Source organism: Leptodactylus fuscus, chromosome 9 (genome assembly GCF_031893055.1).
Source record: "Leptodactylus fuscus isolate aLepFus1 chromosome 9, aLepFus1.hap2, whole genome shotgun sequence".
In the NCBI taxonomy this organism is placed as follows: domain Eukaryota; kingdom Metazoa; phylum Chordata; class Amphibia; order Anura; family Leptodactylidae; genus Leptodactylus; species Leptodactylus fuscus.
In genome coordinates, this window is record NC_134273.1 from 23,699,471 (window position 1) to 23,721,979 (window position 22,509).

The 22,509-nt window shown below is 43.0% G+C and overlaps 1 protein-coding gene across 1 annotated transcript; it reads left to right on the forward strand.

Moving 5' to 3' along the window:
* The first annotated feature begins 10,611 nt into the window (after window positions 1-10,611).
* LOC142218631 (histo-blood group ABO system transferase 2-like) lies at window positions 10,612-16,976 on the forward strand. Its single transcript, XM_075287462.1, has 3 exons — window positions 10,612-10,709; window positions 14,282-14,410; window positions 16,292-16,976. Exons 1-3 carry the CDS (start codon window positions 10,624-10,626, stop codon window positions 16,974-16,976), a joined length of 900 nt encoding a protein of 299 aa, XP_075143563.1. The 5' UTR covers window positions 10,612-10,623.
* The last annotated feature ends 5,533 nt before the right edge of the window (window positions 16,977-22,509 follow it).

Sequence of the window (22,509 nt, forward strand, 5' to 3'; positions counted from 1 at the left end):
CTTATTATAGCTTCCAAGATAAATAATAGTACTCCCCCATATAATAGCCCAAATTTATAAAAGAGAACTGTTACAAAGGGATGAACTATTATTTATTTGGGAAAATAATATATTATGAGGGAAAACTAATATATAAGGGAGGAATTGTTATTTATTAGGTGGAGCTGTTGTATATAAGGGGCTTACTGTATATAAAATGAAAGTATACGGGGGCTGTGATTATGGGGAGAAGTACATAAGGGAGTTATATACGTGGTATACAGCTTCTTCCAATGAAAGGACATTGTTCCATCTATACAAGTTGCTGGCAGACCGGGTTCTTGTTCTATTGCAAACCCTATTGCCTGGAGAGGGGTTTCTGGTGTGCAATTTATGGGATGATCCCCAGATTTGCTGGTGCTGCTACAATTGTATTCTTTTAAAATAAATAAATAATAATAATAATATTATATAATTATATATATATATACACACATACACAGTGCCTTCTGAAATGGGCAAGTGTACAAAAATGCTGTGTCTGCCGCTACTAATAATCCCCATTTAATGAACAAACATTATGCTCAAACATTGTGCTCTGTGCTTAAGTCATACAAGGGGCGATTCATGGCAGACGATAAAGGCCCCTGATGGAGTGTTGAAAACTGATAATCCTCGTCAGAGCAATACCTACTGTTTAGGTGCCACAAGCCCTGTCTCTCTATATATACACTATAGTGTGGATCTGCTGTGCCAGTGCAGTTTTATGGATATACCAATGATAGGGTTGTCATTTTGTAGCGTGAGATTAGGGAATTACAGATAGGGGTAGCCATATTTGATATAGCCCCACCACATCTTCCCTGAATGTGTTCATAGGGAATGAGAGTAGTGATGGTCAGCTACTGCTAACCCTTGTGTGCTAGCGCCCCTCCCAGGGGTAATGGGTGTTGACTACAGATATAATTAATTACAAGTGGGTGGCTGATATCAGCACTACACTACTACTAGAATATATCAGCCTTCTAACCATACCCCAGGTTATAAAACGCAGCGCAGAATTTTAAATCTATTTTTTAGCTTTTTTGAGCACGAGGCTACGTACCTCAAATAAAAACACGTTACACTTTTTCTTTTCCATGTTTATTTTAGTTTTGATTTGAAAAGAAAGTAGGGTGGCTTTGTTCCACAGTTTATGTTGTCTTATGTCATATGTTCAAGCATAGAGCACAATATTTAACCACTTTTGGACCGCCCATAGACTATAAACGTCCGGATAGTGGTTGCCTAGTTCTGACAGGACGTACCGGTCCAGTCAGAACACAGTAGCTGCACGGAGATCGTGCAGCTACTGAAGCTGGGAGCTGGCTGTAACTTCAGCCGGAGCTCCCAGAGAGATGGCAGGAAAGATGTATTACCTCCCCTGCCTTCTCGATCGCTGTGTATACAACGCTCAATGAGCGCTGTATACACGGCTATGGGCGCCAACATGATGCGGCCGCCCTCTGACCCGGCGGTCACGTGATCCGCCGGGAGCAGCGTCTTGCAAGAGCTGCTGGGTCCTACAGGACCCAGATCAGCTCTGTATACAACGTGCAGGAGGCTGTATTCCTCCTGCAACTGAGGCTAAATGTACCAGCCTCAGTTGCAGGGGAAATCAGCCTCCAATACAAAAAAAAAAAAGTGTTCAGATGTCCCCAAAGGTCTCTTATCACCTTATGGGGACACAATCTGAAGAAAAAAAAAAAATAAAAAAAATAAAAAAGTTTTTTTTTAAAAAAATGTAAATAAAATAATAATAATATGCTAATAAAACGCCGTTATTAAAGGTTATAGCCCCACCCCCGACGACACCATAGAATATAAAAATTACTGTAACGGAGAGGAAAAACTATTTTATAAAGTTTTTCAGTGACACTTTGTGTTGTTAAATAAAAAAATAATAATAAATTGAAAAACAGACACAATTTCCCTCCTATTATGTTTATATTTTCCCAGATATAAAAAAAACTTAAAACACATTTGAAAATAAAAACAACATTAAAATAAAGCCCTATGTGTCCCCGAAAAAAGACACAAAAATTAGTTGACTGAGGCATACGAGAAAAATGTTACAGCCCTCAAAACCGCACATACAAAATAAACCTAAAATGTGTCTGGTCCTGGACCACAAATTGGCCTGGTACTGAAGTGGTTAAGGACAATGTTTTTTTTGTTCATTCAACAAGGATAATTAATAGCGGGCACACAGCATTTTTGTGTTAGGTGTTAACAGTAGTGTTAGTGCCACGTAGCTGCTGCCTGCATGTGATTTGTATGTTACCCCTCGTTCACATCTGCATTTGGTAATCCGCTCAGTGAGTCCACATGGGGGTCCCCCGAACAGACTACCGAAAGCATTTGCAAGTGCTGTGCAGTTAAAGTACAGGGACACCATAGACTATAATGATGTCTGCACCAGTCATATGGACAGGAAAGTAGATTGTGAACTACTTTCCTGTGCGTGTGTTTCCTGCGAAGATCTTGTGGCAAGCACACGGACCCCATTATAGTCTATGGGGTCCGTGTGCTTTCATTGGCAGACCGCTTGCCAGTGCGTTTGGTATTCTGTTCTGGGGGTCCCCATGAGGCTGTCACAGGCCCGGGATCGGTATGTGAGGCCGCGGGCCCCACAAACACTATTATTATACTCTGGGGTCTTTTCAGATCGGAGGTCCAGGGGAGGTAAGGGAACATAAAAAACAGTGTTACTTACCTCTCCGGGCAGGTTCGGGCCTACTTCTGTGACTCTCCCCAACGTCACATGACCGGGGCCTGCGTCCCGGGTCATGTGACGTCCCGGACGGTATTAAAGATGGCCGACACCACCAAGGACTGCAGCAGAGGCAGAGATAGGTAACATTGTTTTTTTTATCATCTCCAATTACTATACTATGGAAAGACCCCAGAGTATAATAATTGTTCATGAGCGTCCACAGTGGGGCATAATAGTGTGTGTAGGGGCCACTATGGGGTATAATACTGTGTGAAAGGGCCAGTATGGGACATAATAGTGTGTGTATGGGTCACCCATGGGACATAATACTGTGTGTAGGGGTCACTATGTGGCATAATACTGTATGTAGGGATCACTATGGGGCATAATACTGTATGTAGGGATCACTATGGGACATAATACTGTGTGCAGGGGTCACTATGGGGGATAATACTGTGTGCAGCGGTCACTATGGGACATAATACTGTGTGCAGAGGCCACTATGGGGCATAATAGAGAGAGCAGGAATGTGAGGTTGGGGTCTTCAGAGGGTGCGTCGGTCGCAGGGGGGGGGGGGATGTCAAAAGTTCGCCACAGGGCCCCGCCATTCCTAGTTATGCCCCTGGGGCTAATGTAGCTGAATAAGTGTTCATTACTGGTAGCAGGCAGTCAGCACTACTCATTGACATTGCAAAATTTGTATTACTAGTGGTAGCTTCTGCTGTCAGAGATAGGGAATTTGAATCATTGTTCCCCTGTCCTAGCCATCATTTGCTGGATGGATTTGACTCCCCATGTGTGGAAGTTTTATTACCACCCTATAAGTACTGTATGTGTGAATATGGTCCTATACTCAGAAATCTAGGATATGGCAGCTATTCAGGTTAAGTGTCTAGAGCTATACTGATGAGAGGGGGTGTATATTGTAGGCACCCGATCATAATGACCTTTTGACATTCAGGGTAAGCACTGCACCGGCATCCAGTCATGTACTTCACTCCGGATTAGGCCAAAATGAATGGGACTAGTCGGGAGTGTCTTCAGGCGGATGTCGCAAGGCGAATCTACCTGAAAGAATGAGCATCTCGCTTCTTTTTCCGGGAGCCAGAACAAACCAGCTCCCAGAAAAAAGAACTGACCGCCTCCCATTGATTTCAATATGAGCCATCTTTTTGGTCAGGATTTTGAGGCAGATACAGCCTAAAAATCCTGACCAAAAAACTCTGTGTGAACTTACCCTCAGTAGTCACGTACATAGTTCTATGGGCCCTGGGGGTGGACTATTAGTTTATGGTTATTAACTCACTTGAGGGTGACTTTGGCCTGTTATTTACACATTGGAGGAGTCTTTTATATCATTCTGGTTTTAGTTTAGTACATGTGTCTACAATTATTTTACTTGACATAATAAAGGTTCAGTTTTATCATTTTTTTTCAAGCCATTCAATTCTGTGAAGTTCTTTTGATGGGATGGTTGTACCCTCTGTGATAGACATAGGAAATAGTGTCCTGACTTTACATTTTGTTTTTCATTTGTAGGGTGTACAAAGAAAATTTTGTATTTCCATATAAAAATGAGACAATTGACTGGTCAAAGAAGGTGGCAAAGGAGCTGGAGCAGTGTGAGAAGAAGCTGCTTTTAAACACTGTAGAAAAGAAGTAAGTCACAAACTGATATAATAAACTATGTCTTCTCATGTCTGTTTTATGAAAACTTTTAAGCCCTATGCACATGGGCATATTCATACCGTATATTACCCACATCTCCCAAACTCATTCTGATGCTTAGATTGGGACTCCTTGCATCATATGTATCTATGATACTAGGAGTCCCTGGCTCCCTGCGGCTTTACATGTACAGTCCTATGAAAAAGTTTGGGCACCCCTATTAATCTTAATCATTTTTAATTCTAAATATTTTGGTGTTTGCAACAGCCATTTCAGTTTGATATATCTAATAACTGATGGACACAGTAATATTTCAGGATTGAAATGAGGTTTATTGTACTAACAGAAAATGCGCAATATGCATTAAACCAAAATTTGACCGGTGCAAAAATATGGGCACCTCAACAGAAAAGTGACATTAATATTTAGTAGATCCTCCTTTTGCAAAGATAACAGCCTCTAGTCGCTTCCTGTAGCTTTTAATCAGTTCCTGGATCCTGGATGAAGGTATTTTGGACCATTTCTTTCTACAAAACAATTCAAGTTCAGTTAAGTTTGATGGTCGCCGAACATGGACAGCCCACTCTCAAATGATCTGAAAACAAAGATTGTTCAACATAGTTGTTCAGGGGAAGGATACAAAACGTTGTCTCAGTGATTTAACCTGTCAGTTTCCACTGTGAGGAACATAGTAAGGAAATGGAAGACCACAGGGACAGTTCTTGTTAAGCCCAGATGTGGCAGGCCAAGAAAAATATCAGAAAGGCAGAGAAGAAGAATGGTGAGAACAGTCAAGGACAATCCACAGACCACCTCCAAAGAGCTGCAGCATCATCTTGCTGCAGATGGTGTCACTGTGCATCGGTAACAATACAGCGCACTTTGCACAAATAGAAGCTGTCAGGGAGAGTGATGAGAAAGAAGCCGTTTCTGCACGTACGTCACAAATAGAGTTGCCTGAGGTATGAAAAAGCACATTTGGACAAGGCAGCTTCATTTTGGAAACAAAAATTGAGTTGTTTGGTTATAAAAAAAGGCGTTATGCATGGCGTCCAAAAAGAAACAGCATTCCAAGAAAAACTCATGCTACCCACTGTAAAATTTGGTGGAGGTTCCATCATGCTTTGGGGCTGTGTGGCCAATGCCGGCATCGGGAATCTTGTTAAAGTTGAGAGTCGCATGGATTCCACTCAGTATCAGCAGATTCTTGAGAATAATGTTCAAGAATCAGTGACGAAGTTGAAGTTACGCCGGGGATGGATATTTCAGCAAGACAATGATCCAAAACACCGCTCCAAATCCTCAGGCATTCATGCAGAGGAACAATTACAATGTTCTGGAATGGCCATCCCAGTCCCCAGACCTGAATATCATTGAACATCTGTGGGATGATTTGAAGCGGGCTGTCCATGCTCGGCGACCATCTAACTTAACTGAACTTGAATTGTTTGTCCAAAATACCTTTATCCAGGAACTGATTAAAAGCTACAGGAAGCGACTAGAGGCTGTTATCTTTGCAAAAGGAGGATCTACTAAATATTAATGTCACTTTTCTGTTGAGGTGCCCATACTTTTGCACCGGTCAAATTTTGGTTTAATGCATATTGCACATTTTCTGTTAGTACAATAAACCTCATTTCAATCCTGAAATATTACTGTGTCCATCAGTTATTAGATATATCAAACTGAAATGGCTGTTGCAAATACCAAAATATTTAGAACTAAAAATGATTAAGATTAATAGGGGTGCCCAAACTTTTTCATAGGACTGTATATAACATGGGACAGTGGAGAAAGAGACTTCTTGTGTGGAATTCAATAGCGGCAGCGACTCCCTGTGATTGGCCCATTTGAATTTACCATCAGAGCAGGGGCTTTGGTGCTAAATTCCAAATGGGCCAATCACGGGAGAGCCAATGCTGCTATTGAATTTGTTACCAACACTTGCAGTATGGATATAAGAAATAGAAAAAGAGATAAAGTACGCTTTAAACGTTACAAAGTTATACTCAAAATGTAAAAAAGAATAGGGTGCAGACTATTATGGCGGATGTCAGGTATTTAAATATGGCGGCCGTTCAGGAGCTGAATAGCAACAATAGCCATCTGATCTCTGGTGTATTATACAGCAGAGACTTGGCACTAATGCCCCGCACTGATCGCAGGCATTAAGACCCCCATCACCTCAGTCAAGGCTGATCAAGACGCCATTTTCCCGACATCTTCAAACTTCTAAAAGAAATGTCCCCATATGGTGAACGTGGTTGTTGGAAAAAAACTTCAAATGTTTTTTTTGCTATTTTGCTTCTATTAAAAATTTGAATAAGAAGCGATGAAATCAATAGACCTTCCCCAAAATGTATAACTAAAAGGTACATCTACAAAAAAAGATGCTTTATGCGGTAAGGTTTCTCAAGCTTAAGAAAGGTTTGTAATGAACTGAAATGTCACACTGCGGAGCTAAACAAAGTCCATGTGTGTCACCATTCAGTGGATTGCTGCCTTCTATATCTCTATGTGCCCGAACGTTATGCAGGGAAACAAAATTAATACTGAAGCTTTGGGTCAGAAAAATGATGCCACTAAAGCCCCTTACAGATGACTGTGATGTGGGTCACTACGCCATCTGTGTATTTCATGGATAGCACACTGACCCATTCTTTTCTTTGGGTGCGTACACACGACCGTGAATTTCACAATCTTGTGTGTGGGCCAACAGTCTGGTCCGCATCAGATAGGACAGGTCTTATTTCTGTCCTATTTTGTGGATTTAAGGCCCAAAGTAAACCACATAGGAAATCAAGTGCAATAAAACTACTGTATAAACATGGGGGATCAAAATGTATATATGCATGTAGGCTGGAAGGACATTAAAAGAGATGCATAACCAAGGGCTACATCAGAGCTTTGCAGGAAGAAGTGGTAAGTATAAAATGCCCTACAACGGAGACAGTGTGGTGAGGGGGCCTGTGAGGCCCCCTGTTTTAGGGGCCCAGTCGCAGGGGCAACTGCTGTGTCCCCTATAGCTGTTTGTTCTGTCACCGACTGGAAGGTCCACAGACAGGTGCGTCCCTGGCAAAGACTGGGCCCCCCAGCAAACTTTTGACTCTCTTCCCCACACAGCAAGACATAGCACCCCCTTTCCAGGCCTCCACACAGGTGTTCATTGCAAATATTTCAGGTTTGGCAGAGAGGTGAATAAGACTGGTTTTCATGTCCTTTCACCTATATAATTGTAACACCCCTTCAGACCTCACTCTATAGGAAGGGTGTGTGTATCTTTAAATTCGCTATGGCGCAGTGCCTCCACCCGAATCTTTCTCGGAGCTCTGTAGGAAGGCAGGAGGGTTGTCCTCTTCTGCCAGGGGTTGACTCGGGAAACCCCTGCCTAAGCTCAGTACACACTCACAGAAGTAGGGGTAAAACAACTGGGGAATATTTAGTGGGATAGAATTAAATAGGAATGTGCTCAGGAGAGCAAATTGCAAAAGTAGAAAGGTAAGATAGCATATAACATAACACATAAACAATCCAGCAGTTGCTCCTTTGTAACCATGAGCTGTAAATGCATGCCAGGCCTGGCAGATATAATAGTATAAATGGATCCCCTAATACTCTAAACTCTGGGAAACACAGGATTAATGTACAGTGACCCACACATAGTACATAATTCTCTCACACAGATACATTGGCACACACACTCCACATAACTAGCTGCATGTACCAAATTTCCCCTAATAAAGCTGCAGCAACATAAATAACTCAGTCCATCAGTTGGGGCCCTGTTGCCGCGGGTGTTGGCGCACTTGCTGGAACCATTGGTGCACTTAGGATTACTGTCCTCAGAAATAGTTCCCACAACAAGTCTATAACACAGTTCAGCAGTGGCTACTCACAACTCCCAGACACATAGGTGCGTCCACTTCCAGAATTCTGCTTGGCTCTGCAGCAATCAAGTCCTGGTGGAGTGGGGCAGGGTCCGCCTGTGTGATGAGACAAGGGGTCTTTCCAGAGCCAAGTGGTAGAGCTGTCTAGCTGCAGGGTGACCTCCTCTCTTGGCTGCTATGCTGGCAGGACTGTCCTTAGAGCTCTACCCTTGTCCAGTGCCGCACCTCCCATGAGGCGACCTGAAGCGAGCGCTTCAGGCGGCACTATGCCAGGGCCTCAGGGAGGGCGGCATGTTTGCTAACCTAAGCCAGTCCAGGACAAGCTGTCTTGGACTGGCTTAGCACGGAGCGGTGGGTTGGGGAGGCCACTGGAGCAGCGCTGCTCCAGCAGCCTCCCCTCACGCAGAGCGCAAGCAGTCTCCGGGCCTGCTCTCTGCCGGTGAACGGCGCTAAGCCCCGCCCCTTTCGAGACACCACGCCCCCTCCGCTAAGCAACGCCCCCGCTCTGCCCCTCCTCCCGACGGGGGGGGGGGGCTTTCTGTACTTCGCCTCGGGCGGCGAAAGGAGCAGGTTCACCCCTGCCTGTGTCTGCAGGTGCTGGACTCTCTGCTCTCCCAACCATGCGGTCCCCTCATCCCTTTTCTGTTTTCCCTTGACCCACAATCCCCTTCTCCCCCAATCCTCTGCAGCTGCTCCCCTAGGTGGCAGGGGCACAGAGAAGCAGGTGGGTCTGGGATAGGTAATCCAGGGTGCACATACAGTGTTGTCTATTGCTGTTACTTTACCCCTAGCAGGGGTTACATAATACTGGAGTGAGGCTTTACATTTTGTTTCTCATTCACAGGGTGCACAAAGAAAATGTTGTATTTCCATATAAAAATGAGACAACTGACTGGTCAAAGAAGGTGGAAGAGAAGGCAAAGGAGCTGGAGCAGTGTGAGAAGAAGCTGCTTTTAAACACTGTAGAAAAGAAGTAAGTCACAAACTGATATAATAAACTATGTCTTCTCGTGTCTGTTTTATGAAAACCTTTAAGCCCCATGCACATGGGCAAATTCATACCGTATATTACCCACATCTCCCAAACTCATTCTGATGCTTAGATTGGGACTCCTTGCATCATATGTATCTACGATACTAGGAGTCCCTGGCTCCCTGCGGCTTTACATGTATATAACATGGGACAGTGGAGAAAGGGACTTCTTGTATTTAATTCAATAGTGGCAGCGGCTCCCTGCGATTGGCCCATTTGAATTTGTCAGAGTAGGTACTTTGGCGCTAAATTCCAAATGGGCCAATCACAAGAGAACCAATACTGCTTTTGAATTTGTTACCAACACTTGCAGTATGGATATATGAAATTTTGTGCCCCGTGCTTCCGTGGCTCCTCTTCATTTAACAAATCCCCTTGCCCGGGACATCCTTGTGCCCGCCGTGTGCCGCCCATGTTTTTAATTCACGACTAGCTGGTTGGAGAACGGTTATCTGCAACCAGCGTAAGAATGGCTAGAGTTGTGGCTTAGTTGTAAAGCTCTTTTCTTTCATGTACAAAACTGTGGTTCAATGTACAGAAAAAAGCCCAGTATATTCACAGCATTGTCCCCACCCTCAGCCACATTGTGATGCTGCTACTAGCAGAATTTGTGTTTCCCTGCTTTGTGGTCTCAGAAAGTTATAGCTTTCGGTATTCTGCAGACCTGAGCCCCAGTACTTGCACGCTTCTACTCAGAGCAGCCAGAATCAGGCAGGCGGGAACATCGGGGAGGCATAGTGGCCAAGTGGACAAGCGGCCGTAGACTTGCAAAAGGTAGTAAATGCTGGAAATCATCCCGGCTGCAGAGTATTCGGCTTACTCTGGGTTTATGACTGTGTATCTGCATCAGGGGGTAGAGCAGAGTTCTTATACTTCTCGCTTCTGCTCAATCCACTCCTGGCTTTGGCTCCAAAAACCGCAGCAAAATCTGAAACAAAAATGCTGCATTTCCGCAACGTGGAGCCTCAGCCTAACACTGTATCTGCAGTAACAGGTCAACTGTCAACTAAACAAAACTTCTGCATGGTCTTTTTTCTATTGAGAAGTGTAATACAAGCTTTTGTTCCTGTACATGTGAAAAGTATGGAAAAAAAAAAAAACATAAATAACGCGGCATATATGCTCCTAACTCCCATTGAAATGAATGGGAGCATTTTGAGCGCGTCATCTGCCGGCATGTGTATACATGTCAGATCACGCTCAACGTTACATCGTTTGAACTTACCCTAATTCTTTAATTCTGTCTCATTCATAGCTTATCAAAAACAGATCCAGAATTTCCAGCCAAGCAAGAACAATTGATGATTTGCTCAAAGAAAATGTCAGAGAAGGCGATAGAGGTGGCGCACTGCCAGAGGAAGCTGCTTGGGAAAAGTGTGAATACAAGGTAAGTTACAGACTGATGTAATAAAATGTATCTTGTCTGTGTAGGAAGGAGAAGAATAACTCCGAAGTTAAAGGGGTATTTCCAACTCGCCTGCTCACCAACTTGCATGCTGTGTGCTCTGTTCACTTCCTGGTTTTCTGGAGAATTGGTGGGCGGGGTTTCACTTGCTGTCTCACAGACAAACCCAACTCTGCTTAGCTCTCTTCATAGCAGTACATGTTTGCAGTCAGTAATGAGGGATGGTTGTAAATAAATTTAGCACAGTATCAATGGAAGATGCACACTATGAAGCTGATATAGCAGAGCTGGATTTGACAGGTGATGAGACTCCCATATTTACATGCTACAGGAACATGGGTCAGCTTGCAATAAACTCAGTTTTACATCTGTGTTTACATACAGAGGTAACAGACTCCCTGTCTCAGCCCTTATCAGCTAAATTCAATTAGCAAACCTGATAACTGTGAGATAAACAGCTCAGAAATACAAGCTGCTCTGAGCACTCAGCTCCTCTTCCCTCCTGAGAGCAGTGAGCTACGTCACTTGTCCTGAGCAGAGAAATAGGATCATCCCCAGGTCCGTGGTTATGGAAACACAGTGTAAACAATGAAGTGAATAATCTCAGATAGCGGCCAAACAAAGCAGTTCTGCTGAAGCAATGTATTTAGGAAAAGTCTTAATTCCACATAAGCTAGCAGTAAAGATAGGATCCTTGAGATGGGAATACCCCTTTAAGTAACCTTAGGTGGCAGACTGTAGTTAGCCATAAGTAGCATTCCTTCCCAAGACAGGTTAGCTAAACCAGTATAGCAGTGTTCGGTTTACAGAATAGAAAAGTTCAGTTTTTCCAACAATATGAGACGAGATGTATTTTTCAATGGTGCCATTTTGGTGTACTTAGAACTTACCAATTAACTACTAACACTTCTTTCTGGTGGGAAATGAGTACATACAGGAATTTTCCTTTATTCTAAATTAGTTCATTGGTCCAACCAGGGCGTTCCCACTTACCTTTTGGAACAATGGCTACACCGTCATTGCTTCAAAGAGCTCATTAGCATATTGATGCAAACAGCAATATCTCAGCAACAGAGGCAATAATTCACAAGTTCACAGTTTGATTCAGGTGACCATAACCTATTTGAAAGTTAGGTTGATATGCAGATGTGTGGTAACAGATTCCCTGCAACTGTATAGGCGATACCAAATTTTTAGAATTTTATTGGTAAAAATGATCTTATTCTATGATCATTAACATTTTTAATTTATTTTGTTGAAGGATCTGTGTTAGGGTTTGCTTTTTTGCAGCATGAGTTGTAGTTTTCATTAGTATAATTTTCGGGGACATGTGATCTCTTTTTCTTCCATTTTTTGGAGATGAGAAAAACAAGAAACAGTAAATATGGCAATGCTAGCTGTTTTTCTGTAAGTCAGTTTTATTATGGAGATATCAATTTTATATTGTTTTTTTTTTAAGAGGGGTATTTCCATCTATTTATACTGCTAGCTTATTTATATTCAAGAGTCATCCTAAATACATTGCTTTAGCAATGCTGCTTCATTTGCCTGATATGTGAAATTATTCTTCCCATTGTTTTCACATTGTTGTCAAGGCTTCCAGTCAGTTATCTGATCTAAGGTTGGCGACCACGCTCACTGCTCCCTGTTATTTACTGCTCTTGTGTTTAGATAATCAAGTCAGCTAATTGCAGTTAAATAAAGGATTGGATAGTGTTTGTTATTAGAGATGAGCGAACAGTGTTCTATCGAACACATGTTCGATTGGATATCAGGCTGTTCGATGTGTTCGATTCGAATAGAACATCACGTGGCAAACTCCAAAAAAATTTGATTCCCCTCCCACCTTCCCTGGCGCTTTTTTTGCACCAATAACAGCGCAGGGGAGGTGGGACAGGAACTACGACACCGGAGGTATCGAAAAAAATCGGAAAAAGTCATTGGCTGCCGAAATCAGGTGACCTCCATTTTAGACGAATAGTGGATTTCAAATCCGGGTCATATGAGAATGTGAACTTTGTGACTAAGAGACAGGGATAGCTGTACAGGCAGGGATAGCTAGGGAAAACCTTTGTTTAGGGGGGAATGTTATTAAAAATAACTTTTTGGGACTCTATCGGGTGTGTAATTCTGATTTTTGTGACATAAACTTTTTCCCATAGGAATGCATTGGCCAGCGCTGATTGGCCAGAGTACGGAATTCGACCAATCAGCGCTGGCTCTGCTGGAGGAGGCGGAGTCTAAGATCGCTCCACACCAGTCTCCATTCAGGTCCAACCTTAGACTCCGCCTCCTCCGGCAGAGCCAGCGCTGATTGGTCGAAGGCTGGCCAATGCATTCCTATGGGTATGCAGAGACTTAGCAGTGCTGAGCCAGTTCTGCTCAACTACACCGTGTGCCGGTCAGCCCATCTGATATAGCAGAGCCGAGTGTGCACACTCGGCTCTGCTACATCAGATGTAGCAGAGCCGAGGGTGCACTAAAACCCTTATGCACACTCGGCTCTGCTACATCAGATGTAGCAGAGCCGAGGGTGCACTGGAACCCCTGTGCAAACTCAGCTCACGCTAATAGAATGCATTGGCCAGCGCTGATTGGCCAATGCATTCTATTAGCCCGATGAAGTAGAGCTGAATGTGTGTGCTTAGCTCAACTACTCCACCGGCGTAGTTGAGCTAAGAACACACATTCAGCTCTACTTCATCGGGCTAATAGAATGCATTGGCCAGCGCTGATTGGCCAGAGTACGGAATTCGACCAATGAAAATCCCTGTCAGCTTGCGATTTTCGCAAGCTAACTTTTCCCCATAGGAATGCATTGGACAGCGCTGGCTCTGCTGGAGGAGGCGGACTCTAAGATCGCTCCACACCAGTCTCCATTCTGGATAGGCGCTGCTGGGCAGAAGGGCATCCCTGGATAACTGTCAGAAACGCCCTTCTGACTGTAAAGTACTACAGTACCGGGACTGATAGCGCTTTACCCGGGGCACAGATTGGAAAAGCTGTCAGCTTTCCAGCAGTGTATAGAACTGCCTGTGCCCACTCTGATGAAGGTCCTCTTTAAAAAAAAAAAATATATAGAAATTTGGTATTGCTGTGATGGCAGTGACCTGCAGGATATATGCAATGTTTCATTTTCACCAGAAAGTGCACACCATTAAGACTAAACCAGAAAGGAAATCGGTCATCTGTGTTTTTTCCCCAAATTTACCACATCGTGAATTTTTTTTTTTTACAACTTCCTATGACATTGCACAGAATAGTAAATAGTGCCATTTGGAAGTACAAGTCATCATACAGCTATGTAAATGGAAAAAAAAGTTATGGCTTTTGGAAGGAAGGAAGTAAAAGACGAAAACTAGAAACTGAAAAATGTCATGTTCATGAAGCAGTTAACAGAATATTTATAGTGATCCCTAAATGGCATAAATAAAAATTGTGTATTAGTTTACTTTATTTAACTAGTAATAACCTGGGTCAGATATTATGTGGGTTCTTAATATTTTAAGTTGTCCACTTTTATAAAAGTCACTTTTTTTTTTTTTTTTTTATAGAAGCATGGGTCTCAATGCTCTTACTCCCTGGCTTGCCCCAATCGTCTGGGATGGAACATATGACTTGAGCATTTTAGATAAACAACACAATAATACAAGAATTGGACTCTTTGTATTTGCTGTCAAAAAGTAAGTATTCTAGAATGGAGCTGCTTGAGATGCCTTTCATAGTACTGAGTCAAGTTTTAGAGTGATAAGTGCGCATCACATAATAGGAAAACCTTGAATGGATGTACATGGAGATGATAAAAACACATGAATATATATATATATTTTTTAAAATTTAGAACATCCTGTTCACTATTTGAGTCTCAAGTTTCTCAATAGTCTGTACATAGCTTCAATCTGTTGTTTACATAAGCTTTGTCTTTCATATTCAGTGTCGGCCTGAAGGACCTAGGGCACAGCAGCAGAACTTGTTCTGGGGACTCACCAAACAGCTTCCAGCTAATAACCTACACCACGGCTCCTTCACTGACATCTGACATAAGTGCTGACTATCCAGTACTACTGAGTATGTTCCCAGTATAGTCATTCACTACAATAGCGTGCATGCCCCAATAGCATCATGGCTAGTTCATGCACAGTCCTGTATGGAGAATGACACTGCCATGGAGCACTACACATATGTGCAAATTTATTGAGGGAGCTGTGATGCAGACATAGCACAAAGGGTTGCAAGCAGGAATTTTGAGTTCCCCCCGCCCCCAGAGTATAACGTTCAACATATTATATAATGATCCACAGTGGCCCACATAATATAATATGTTCCACAGTGGCCCCACACAGTATAATATGCTCCACAGTGGCCCCACACAGTATAATATGCTTCACAATCACCCTCACACAGCATAATTGCTCTCATAGGTAAGCACTGTTCCTTCAACCTCACCTCCATTCCTTGAATTGAGTTTGGTCCAACAAGTTCCAACTGTCAGTTTAGAGAATTTATCTGCAAAGTTATGTCATTATAATAGTATATAGCTGATGGGAATTTAGAAAAGGACAATTCTAATGATCTCTTGATAGGTATGGATAAAATGGCCAGATGGAAAGGAGACAAAGTGAGTGAAAACATAATAAATCTAACAGTAGACATACATAACTGTTGTATAAGATCATAGTTAGGGCTAGTTCACACGGGGGGCAGTATGGTGCATTTTGGTCTTGATAGTGACACGGGAAGTTGCGTCACAATAGGGCCAAAATACGCCTTCCACAACTGTCGCTGCTTTCGCAAGTCGCGGCTTCCCCTTCCGGAAGAGGGGTGCTGCCGCGATGTAGACGCCGGGGCCGAATCAGCCGAGGAGTCCGCCTGAAGCAAGGGCAGCTTGTTTCTTTTTTCTGTGAGCGGCAACATGCCACTCACAGAAAAAAGTAAGTTAGCGGTCTACATAGACCTGCATTGTGAAGAGGCGGATTATGACGTGGATTCAGCCCCAAAATCTGCCCCCTCTTGCCCTGTGTGAACGAGCCCTTAGTGGTTATTTATCTCCTTTTGTGTTGTAATATTGCTGGTTGTGTCACTGGTAAAGATTAGATTAGTATCCAAGATCGGACTGACCCACCCGAGAATCAGAGGATCCGCCAGAGGGCCTAGTCTCTATCACAATAATAGCTCCAGAGGTTCAGTAGAAGACAACTCAACACAGCTCAGCAAAACCTGCATCAAATACTGTATATCCAACAACTTATTCTGGCGCCAGCTCAATGAACTTTTTTTTAGTTTCTCTTAGCAAATTCAAGAAAATTGAGATTAAATTCAAAAATCACCCAAAATATTTAGATTTTTACACCGATTAACCCTTCTATGCACATATTCTCACGATACCCATACCCAAACTGTCACCCGCCTACAGAAGACTGCTCCAGAATTAATCAAAATGAAAAATATTAATATACAGTTCTTCATCTCATAATGTTTCTGTATGCTAAAGGACAATGAAAATACTAAATAGCTTCAGGTTACAGTCTATTATAGTAATAATGGTGTAAATGTTCTCCTTTCAGGTATATTCGCTTTCTTCAGCAATTCCTGGAGTCTGCAGAGCGTTACTTCATGGTTGGCCACAAAGTTACTTACTATGTGTTCACTGACAAGGTCGATGAAGTAGTTAAACCCAAAATAGCTGATGGTCGCATCCTACAACTTCACAGTGTGGTTGCTGACCAACGCTGGCAGGACGTGTCTATGAGAAGAATGGAAATCCTCACAGTCTTCACCAAGAAGCATATGCCAAATGAGATAGACTACCTGGTGTGCGCTGATGTAGATATGGTATTCAATGATAGTGTAGGAGTCGAAATACTCGGAGACTTGGTGGCTACAATACACCCAGGATATTTCTTTACTGAACCACAGCATTTTACTTATGAGCGAAGACCAATATCTGCAGCATATATACCAGATGGGGAAGGAGACTTCTATTACATGGCTGCTTTTTATGGTGGAAAAGTGGATGAAATTTACAAACTCAGTATGGCATGCCAGAATGGTATTATAGAGGACAAGAAAAAGAATATTGAAGCTGTGTGGCAAGAAGAATCTCATCTCAATAGATATCTAGTGTACAATAAACCTACCAAGGTCCTTTCTCCTGAATATCTCTGGGACACGAACGTACCTTATAAAGATCTCGCCAAGAAGAAGCGGTTCGTAATACTGAAGAAAATCTACAAAGAAATCAGGAACTAAAATGCTGTAATATTATTGATGAATATTGATGAATCAACAAAAATAATATACAAAAATCATTACCAACAATGGGAACCCAAAAGCAAACAATACAAAAATCCTATATGCAAAAACTAATTAAAAGATTAAATCACCCCCTTTCCCTAGAATACATACAAAAGTAAGAAATTACCGTGAAACACATTCACATTAGGTATCCTTGTGTCCAAAAACACAGAGTCTACAAACTTATCAGGAAAAAAAAAAATCAAAAGAGCCAAACCACCGGTTGTCTCTGTTGCACCTCTGATCAATTTGTATAAAAAGCAACCAAAGCTATGAACATTCCCCAAAATGGTATAACTAAAACATAAACCTGGCCCTGGAAAAAAAAAAAAAAAGGTGACACTATGCATCCCAATTCTTGGTAATATAAAAAAGTTATAGGTGTCAGAATAAGGCGACTAAGAAAATTAAATTTTTTTTTTCATAATTTTGGATTTTTGTTAAGAGGTTCAAATGTAAATAAAATTATATAAATTTAGAATTCCCAGAATTGTACAGAAACGTAGAATAAAGGAGACATGTCTTTTTCACTGCACAGTGAAAGCCGTAAAAACAAGGCCCATAAGAAAGTTGCACAAATGCACTTTTTCTCCAATTCCACCCCATTCTGAATTTTTTTTTCAGGTTCCCAGTACATTGTACAGAATAATAAATGGCACCATTAACCGGCTAAGGACACAGCCCAAAAGTGCCTTAAGGACCAGGCCTTGTTTTTCAAAACTCACGTGTCACTTTAAATGGCAATAACTTTGAGACGCTTTAACTTACACAAGTGATTTTTAGATTGTTTTCTCGTAACACATTATACTTCATGTTAGTGATGAACACTAATCAATATTTTTGTATTTACTTATTAAAAAAAAAAATAGGAAGTTTGATGGAAATTTGGGAAAAAAACTGCAATTTACAAAATGTGAAATTCTCTGCTTTTCAGGCAGATAGTCATACCACCCAAATACATGAATAAATATTATCTGCCATATCTCTGCTTTATATTGGCATCATCTTTTGATTGTATTTTCATTTATTTTGGACGTTAGAAGGCTTACGAGTGTAAGGGTGCATTCACACTACGTATACGGCAGCTTATTCTGAACGTAAAACACGTTCAGACTCAGCAGCGTATAAAGCAGTTCCATTCATTTCTATGGGAGCCGGCATACGAGCACTCCCCATAGAAATGAATGGGCTGCTTTTTTCACTACGAGCGCTCCCATTGAAGTGAATGGGAAGTGCCCGTGTGTACGGCTAGCTCTGCTCATTCCGCACCGTACATGCCAGCACATCCCATTCACTTCAATGGGACTGCTCGTAGTGAAAAAAGCAGCCCATTCATTTCTATGGGGAGTACTCGTATGCCGGCTCCCATAGAAATGAATGGAACTGCTTTATACGGGGAACAGCCTGCTTTGCTTATAGTTTGTGTCTTGTATACTTTGTGAGTACTGTATGTTTGTTATGTGTGAGTATATATGCTGTAATAATGTATATGTGCTAGGATAATGTATATGTGTGAGTATATATGTTATATGCATGACTGTGTAGGTATATATGGTATATGTATGACTGTGTAGGTATATGTATGACAGTGTAGGTATATATAGTATATGTATGACTCTAGGTATATATATGACTGTAGGTATATATGTAATATGTATGACTGTGTAGGTTGTGGGGAATGGCTCAAGTAGATGCTTGTAGCAGTGCAGGAAACAGGGACACAGGCACTGGATTGCACACAAGCAGGGCCGCCATTTGGGGCCCCATACAGCCTAAGTGTCTGCTCCCCCCCCCCGCCATTTTAAAACTACTTTATTTTGCGACATACCAATTCTGTATTACATTTCCGTTTATTTAGCAGCTTTACAAGGCTTAATCAGATTCTATTTTCAGGTAAAATCTGCTACGTGTGACCGCGCCTATAGAGAGCCAACACCATCTATAAGAGCCCTCCTAATAAATCCTCAGGGCTTTTTCACATTGCGTTTTTGGCCTCCCTTGCCGGGATACGTTGGTAACCAGTCAGAATCAGCTGTCAACTTATCCCTGCACGAAGAACTGTCCATTAAAAAAAAGGAGGGGCCTGCAGTTCTCCGTGCAGGGATAAGTGGGGAGCTGATTCTGACTGGTTACCAACGTATCCCGGCAAGGGAGGCCAAAAACGCAATGTGAACACTCTTTTAAAGTGAAAGTCCCACCCCCAAACAGGCTGCTATGCTAGTAACATAGCAGTCTACATCATTATTAATACAAAGCACACATAGCTTTGGAGCTATTGTGTGCTTTGTAGTTCTCCAGCTAAAAACTTATATATTATATATTATTGCCCCAGTTCCCTCTCCGCAGTGCCGCACACCCGATGCCCCAACAATCCCCCTTCCCCCCCCGTCCACCTTCTAACATCTTTCCATTGCCCCCTGTACCCATACCTCCCAACTTTTGAAGAACCACAAGAGAGACAAAATGTGCGGCGCGCTTTGCGCGCTGCGGCAAATTTAGCCCCACCCACTGTTATGTTGACTCCACCCATTCTCATTAATTTTTCATGTGCCCGCACACTGTATAATCCTCCTACAGTCACATTATATGTCCCCCCTCTATCTCTCCCCCAGCTTCATATACACCCTTCATCTGCCCCCAGTTTCATGTCTCCCACCCAATCTCTGCCCCCAGATTCATGTCCGCCCATCCATTTCTGCCCCCAGTTTCATGTCCCCCCCTCCATCTCTGCCCCCAGTTTCATGTCCCCTCCATCTCTGTCCCATTTCATGTCCCCCATCTCTACCCCCAGATTCATGCCCTCCATCTCTGCCCCCCAGATTCATGTCCCTCCATCTCTGCCCCCATATTCATGTCCCCTCCATCTCTGCCCCCATATTCATGTCCCCTCCATCTCTGCCCCCATATTCATGTCCCCTCCATCTCTGCTCCCATTGTAATGCCGTCCTCTCCATCTCTGCCCCCATATTCATGTCCCCTCCATCTCTGCTCCCATATTCATGTCCCTCCATCTCTGCCCCATATTCATGTCCCTCCATCTCTGCCCCCATTGTCATGCCGTCCTCTCCATCTCTGCCCCCATATTCATGTCCCCTCCATCTCTGCCCCCACATTCATGTCCCTCCATCTCTGCCCCCATTGTCATGCCATCCCCTCCATCTCTGCCCCCATATTCATGTCCCTCCATCTCTGCCCCCATTGTCATGCCGTCCTCTCCATCTCTGCCCCCACATTCATGTCCCCTCCATCTCTGCCCCTATATTCATGTCCCCTCCATCTCTGCCCCTATATTCATGTCCCTCCATCTCTGCCCCCATTGTCATGCCGTCCTCTCCATCTCTGCCCCTATATTCATGTCCCCTTCATCTCTGCCCCTATATTCATGTCCCTCCATCTCTGCCCCCAGTGTCATGCCGTCCTCTCTCTGCCCCCAGTTTCACGTTCCACATTACACTGACTGACTTACCTTCTCCTTCGTTCCCTCGCAGCTCTCTGTGTGCCTCTCTCTCACTGGCGCACAGGTATAGACGCGATGTGACGTCATCACATCGCGTCTACAAGCCAGTAGCGGAGGCGGCTGACACAGGTCAGCTCCTCGCTTCAGCCGCATATGTGACAGCGAGAGAGGTGCACAGCGGCGAAGCAAGGAGCTGACCTGTGTCAGCTCCTCGCTTCGCCGCCGGCTACTGGTTTGTAGACGCGATGGCTGAAGCGAGGAGCTGACCCACACCTCCCGGGTGTGGGTCTCACCACACAGCCCTTAGGTGCCTGGCTGGAATATACTTGTCTTCCCAGACTACACCCTTCACTCTTTCACAAGGTATATATGGTATATGTATGACAGTGTAGGTATATATGGTATGATGTGTGTGGTATGTGTATGAGTATATACACATTATACTAGTTTTGGAAATTGCTTCATGTCACTTATTCCTACGGTAACACCATTGGTTTCCCTATACGTATAATTGAAGGAAACCGCTACTGACTTTCTGTTAAAAGCGCTGCGGGATAATCTATGATGTGATGTCGTTGCGGTTTTTCCCGCAGCACTTATTTTGCTGTGGCCCGCTACGCGAGGTTTTATCCTTATATTGTGATGTACAGATGATAAGGATGAGACCCAACAGTGAGACGCAGCTAAAAACAACACTGTGGAAAAAAATAGCGGTGAATCACAGTTTTGATTTTTTTTTTTTCCACAGTATTTTTTTGAGCTTTTGATGCATTTTCCTGCACTTTCTCCCCCTGTTATTTCTATGTGGAAATGCTCGTGATTGTGCAGCTAGAATTACCCGCCATAGTTTAAGCGCATGCATCTTACAATTTGCAGCATCTTCCACATCTTTTTTTCCTGCAATGTGAGGATGTGGTAAATTGATTACATTTCATTCAGTTTGCTGGTTCTGTAAAACACTTTATTTCTGCAAGTTAAGGTTCTGCCTTAAAAAAAAAAAAAAAAAAAAAAAGATTTTGCTGAGGTTTTCTGAGCCAACGCCAGGAGTGGATTGAGCAGGAGGTAGAAGTGTAAGAGATTCCCATATATTTCCCATTTCTATTGTAGCCACTCCTGAGTTTGTCTAAAAAAAAAAAAAAACGCAGCAAAATCTGCAACAAAAAAAGCTGCATTTCCGCAATGTGGAGCCTCAGCGTAAAGCGAACCTTTGATGTCCTCAGAGTACGGCAGATGTTGGGAAGTGGTTAATAGTACCGCGGATGCCAGGTGTCGAACTTTGGTGGCCGCCATAGCTACCTCTGTTCTGCCTGAGGTGGACGATAAAAAGACGAGGCGTAAAATTTTTATTTTTCGGTTCACAGTGTTGGATGAGAGCCTGGTTTTTGCAGGACAACCTGTGCTTTTTATTGGTACTTTTGTGTGGTACTTATGACTTTTTGATAACTTTTTATAGCACATTTTGTAAGGTGAAATGGCGCAAAATCACTACTTCCGGCGGGTTTTTTCCATTTTTTTTTTTTTTAAAATGTATTTTTTTTTTTTAATCATTTTTTAGGTTATTTTTATATAATTCGTTTTCTATAGAAAAAAGGGAATTTTTGGGGCTTTATAACTATTGATTTTTTTTCAAACGCTTTTTTTTTTTCACTTTTTCATGTGTCCCTTTAGGACACTTGATTCAACAATGATTTCATTGCTTACTGTATATTATACACTAGGAGACACGGCATGCACATGTCTCCCAGTGTATATAGATAGTTAGACTATGCAGACAGTCTAATTTCCGCAGGTCCTGGCAGAATCACCAGGTATGTGGGGGCTCCGGGCAGCCTGGGGTCATTGGCCAGACCCCAGGCTGCATGTTACTGATACCGGCACCCCCCCATCTCGCCACAGGGGGGTGCAGGGGGCGTCATTGACTTGGCAGAACCCTTTCAATCCCGTTGTCATGTTTGACGACGGGATTCAAGGGGTTAAAACGTTCAGTCGGAGCTCAGTTCTGACCAGACGTTATCAAGGCGGATGCTAAGT

What these genes read in the sequence shown, in the direction of transcription:
- LOC142218631 (XM_075287462.1), top strand. Translation starts at nt 10,624, where the DNA reads ATGATTTGCTCAAAGAAAATGTCAGAGAAGGCGATAGAGGTGGCGCAC. An exon ending in GGGAAAAGTGTGAATACAAG is followed by an intron (nt 10,710 to 14,281) that starts GTAAGTTACAGA and finishes TTTTTTTTATAG; the next exon opens with AAGCATGGGTCTCAATGCTC. An exon ending in TTTGTATTTGCTGTCAAAAA is followed by an intron (nt 14,411 to 16,291) that starts GTAAGTATTCTA and finishes TTCTCCTTTCAG; the next exon opens with GTATATTCGCTTTCTTCAGC.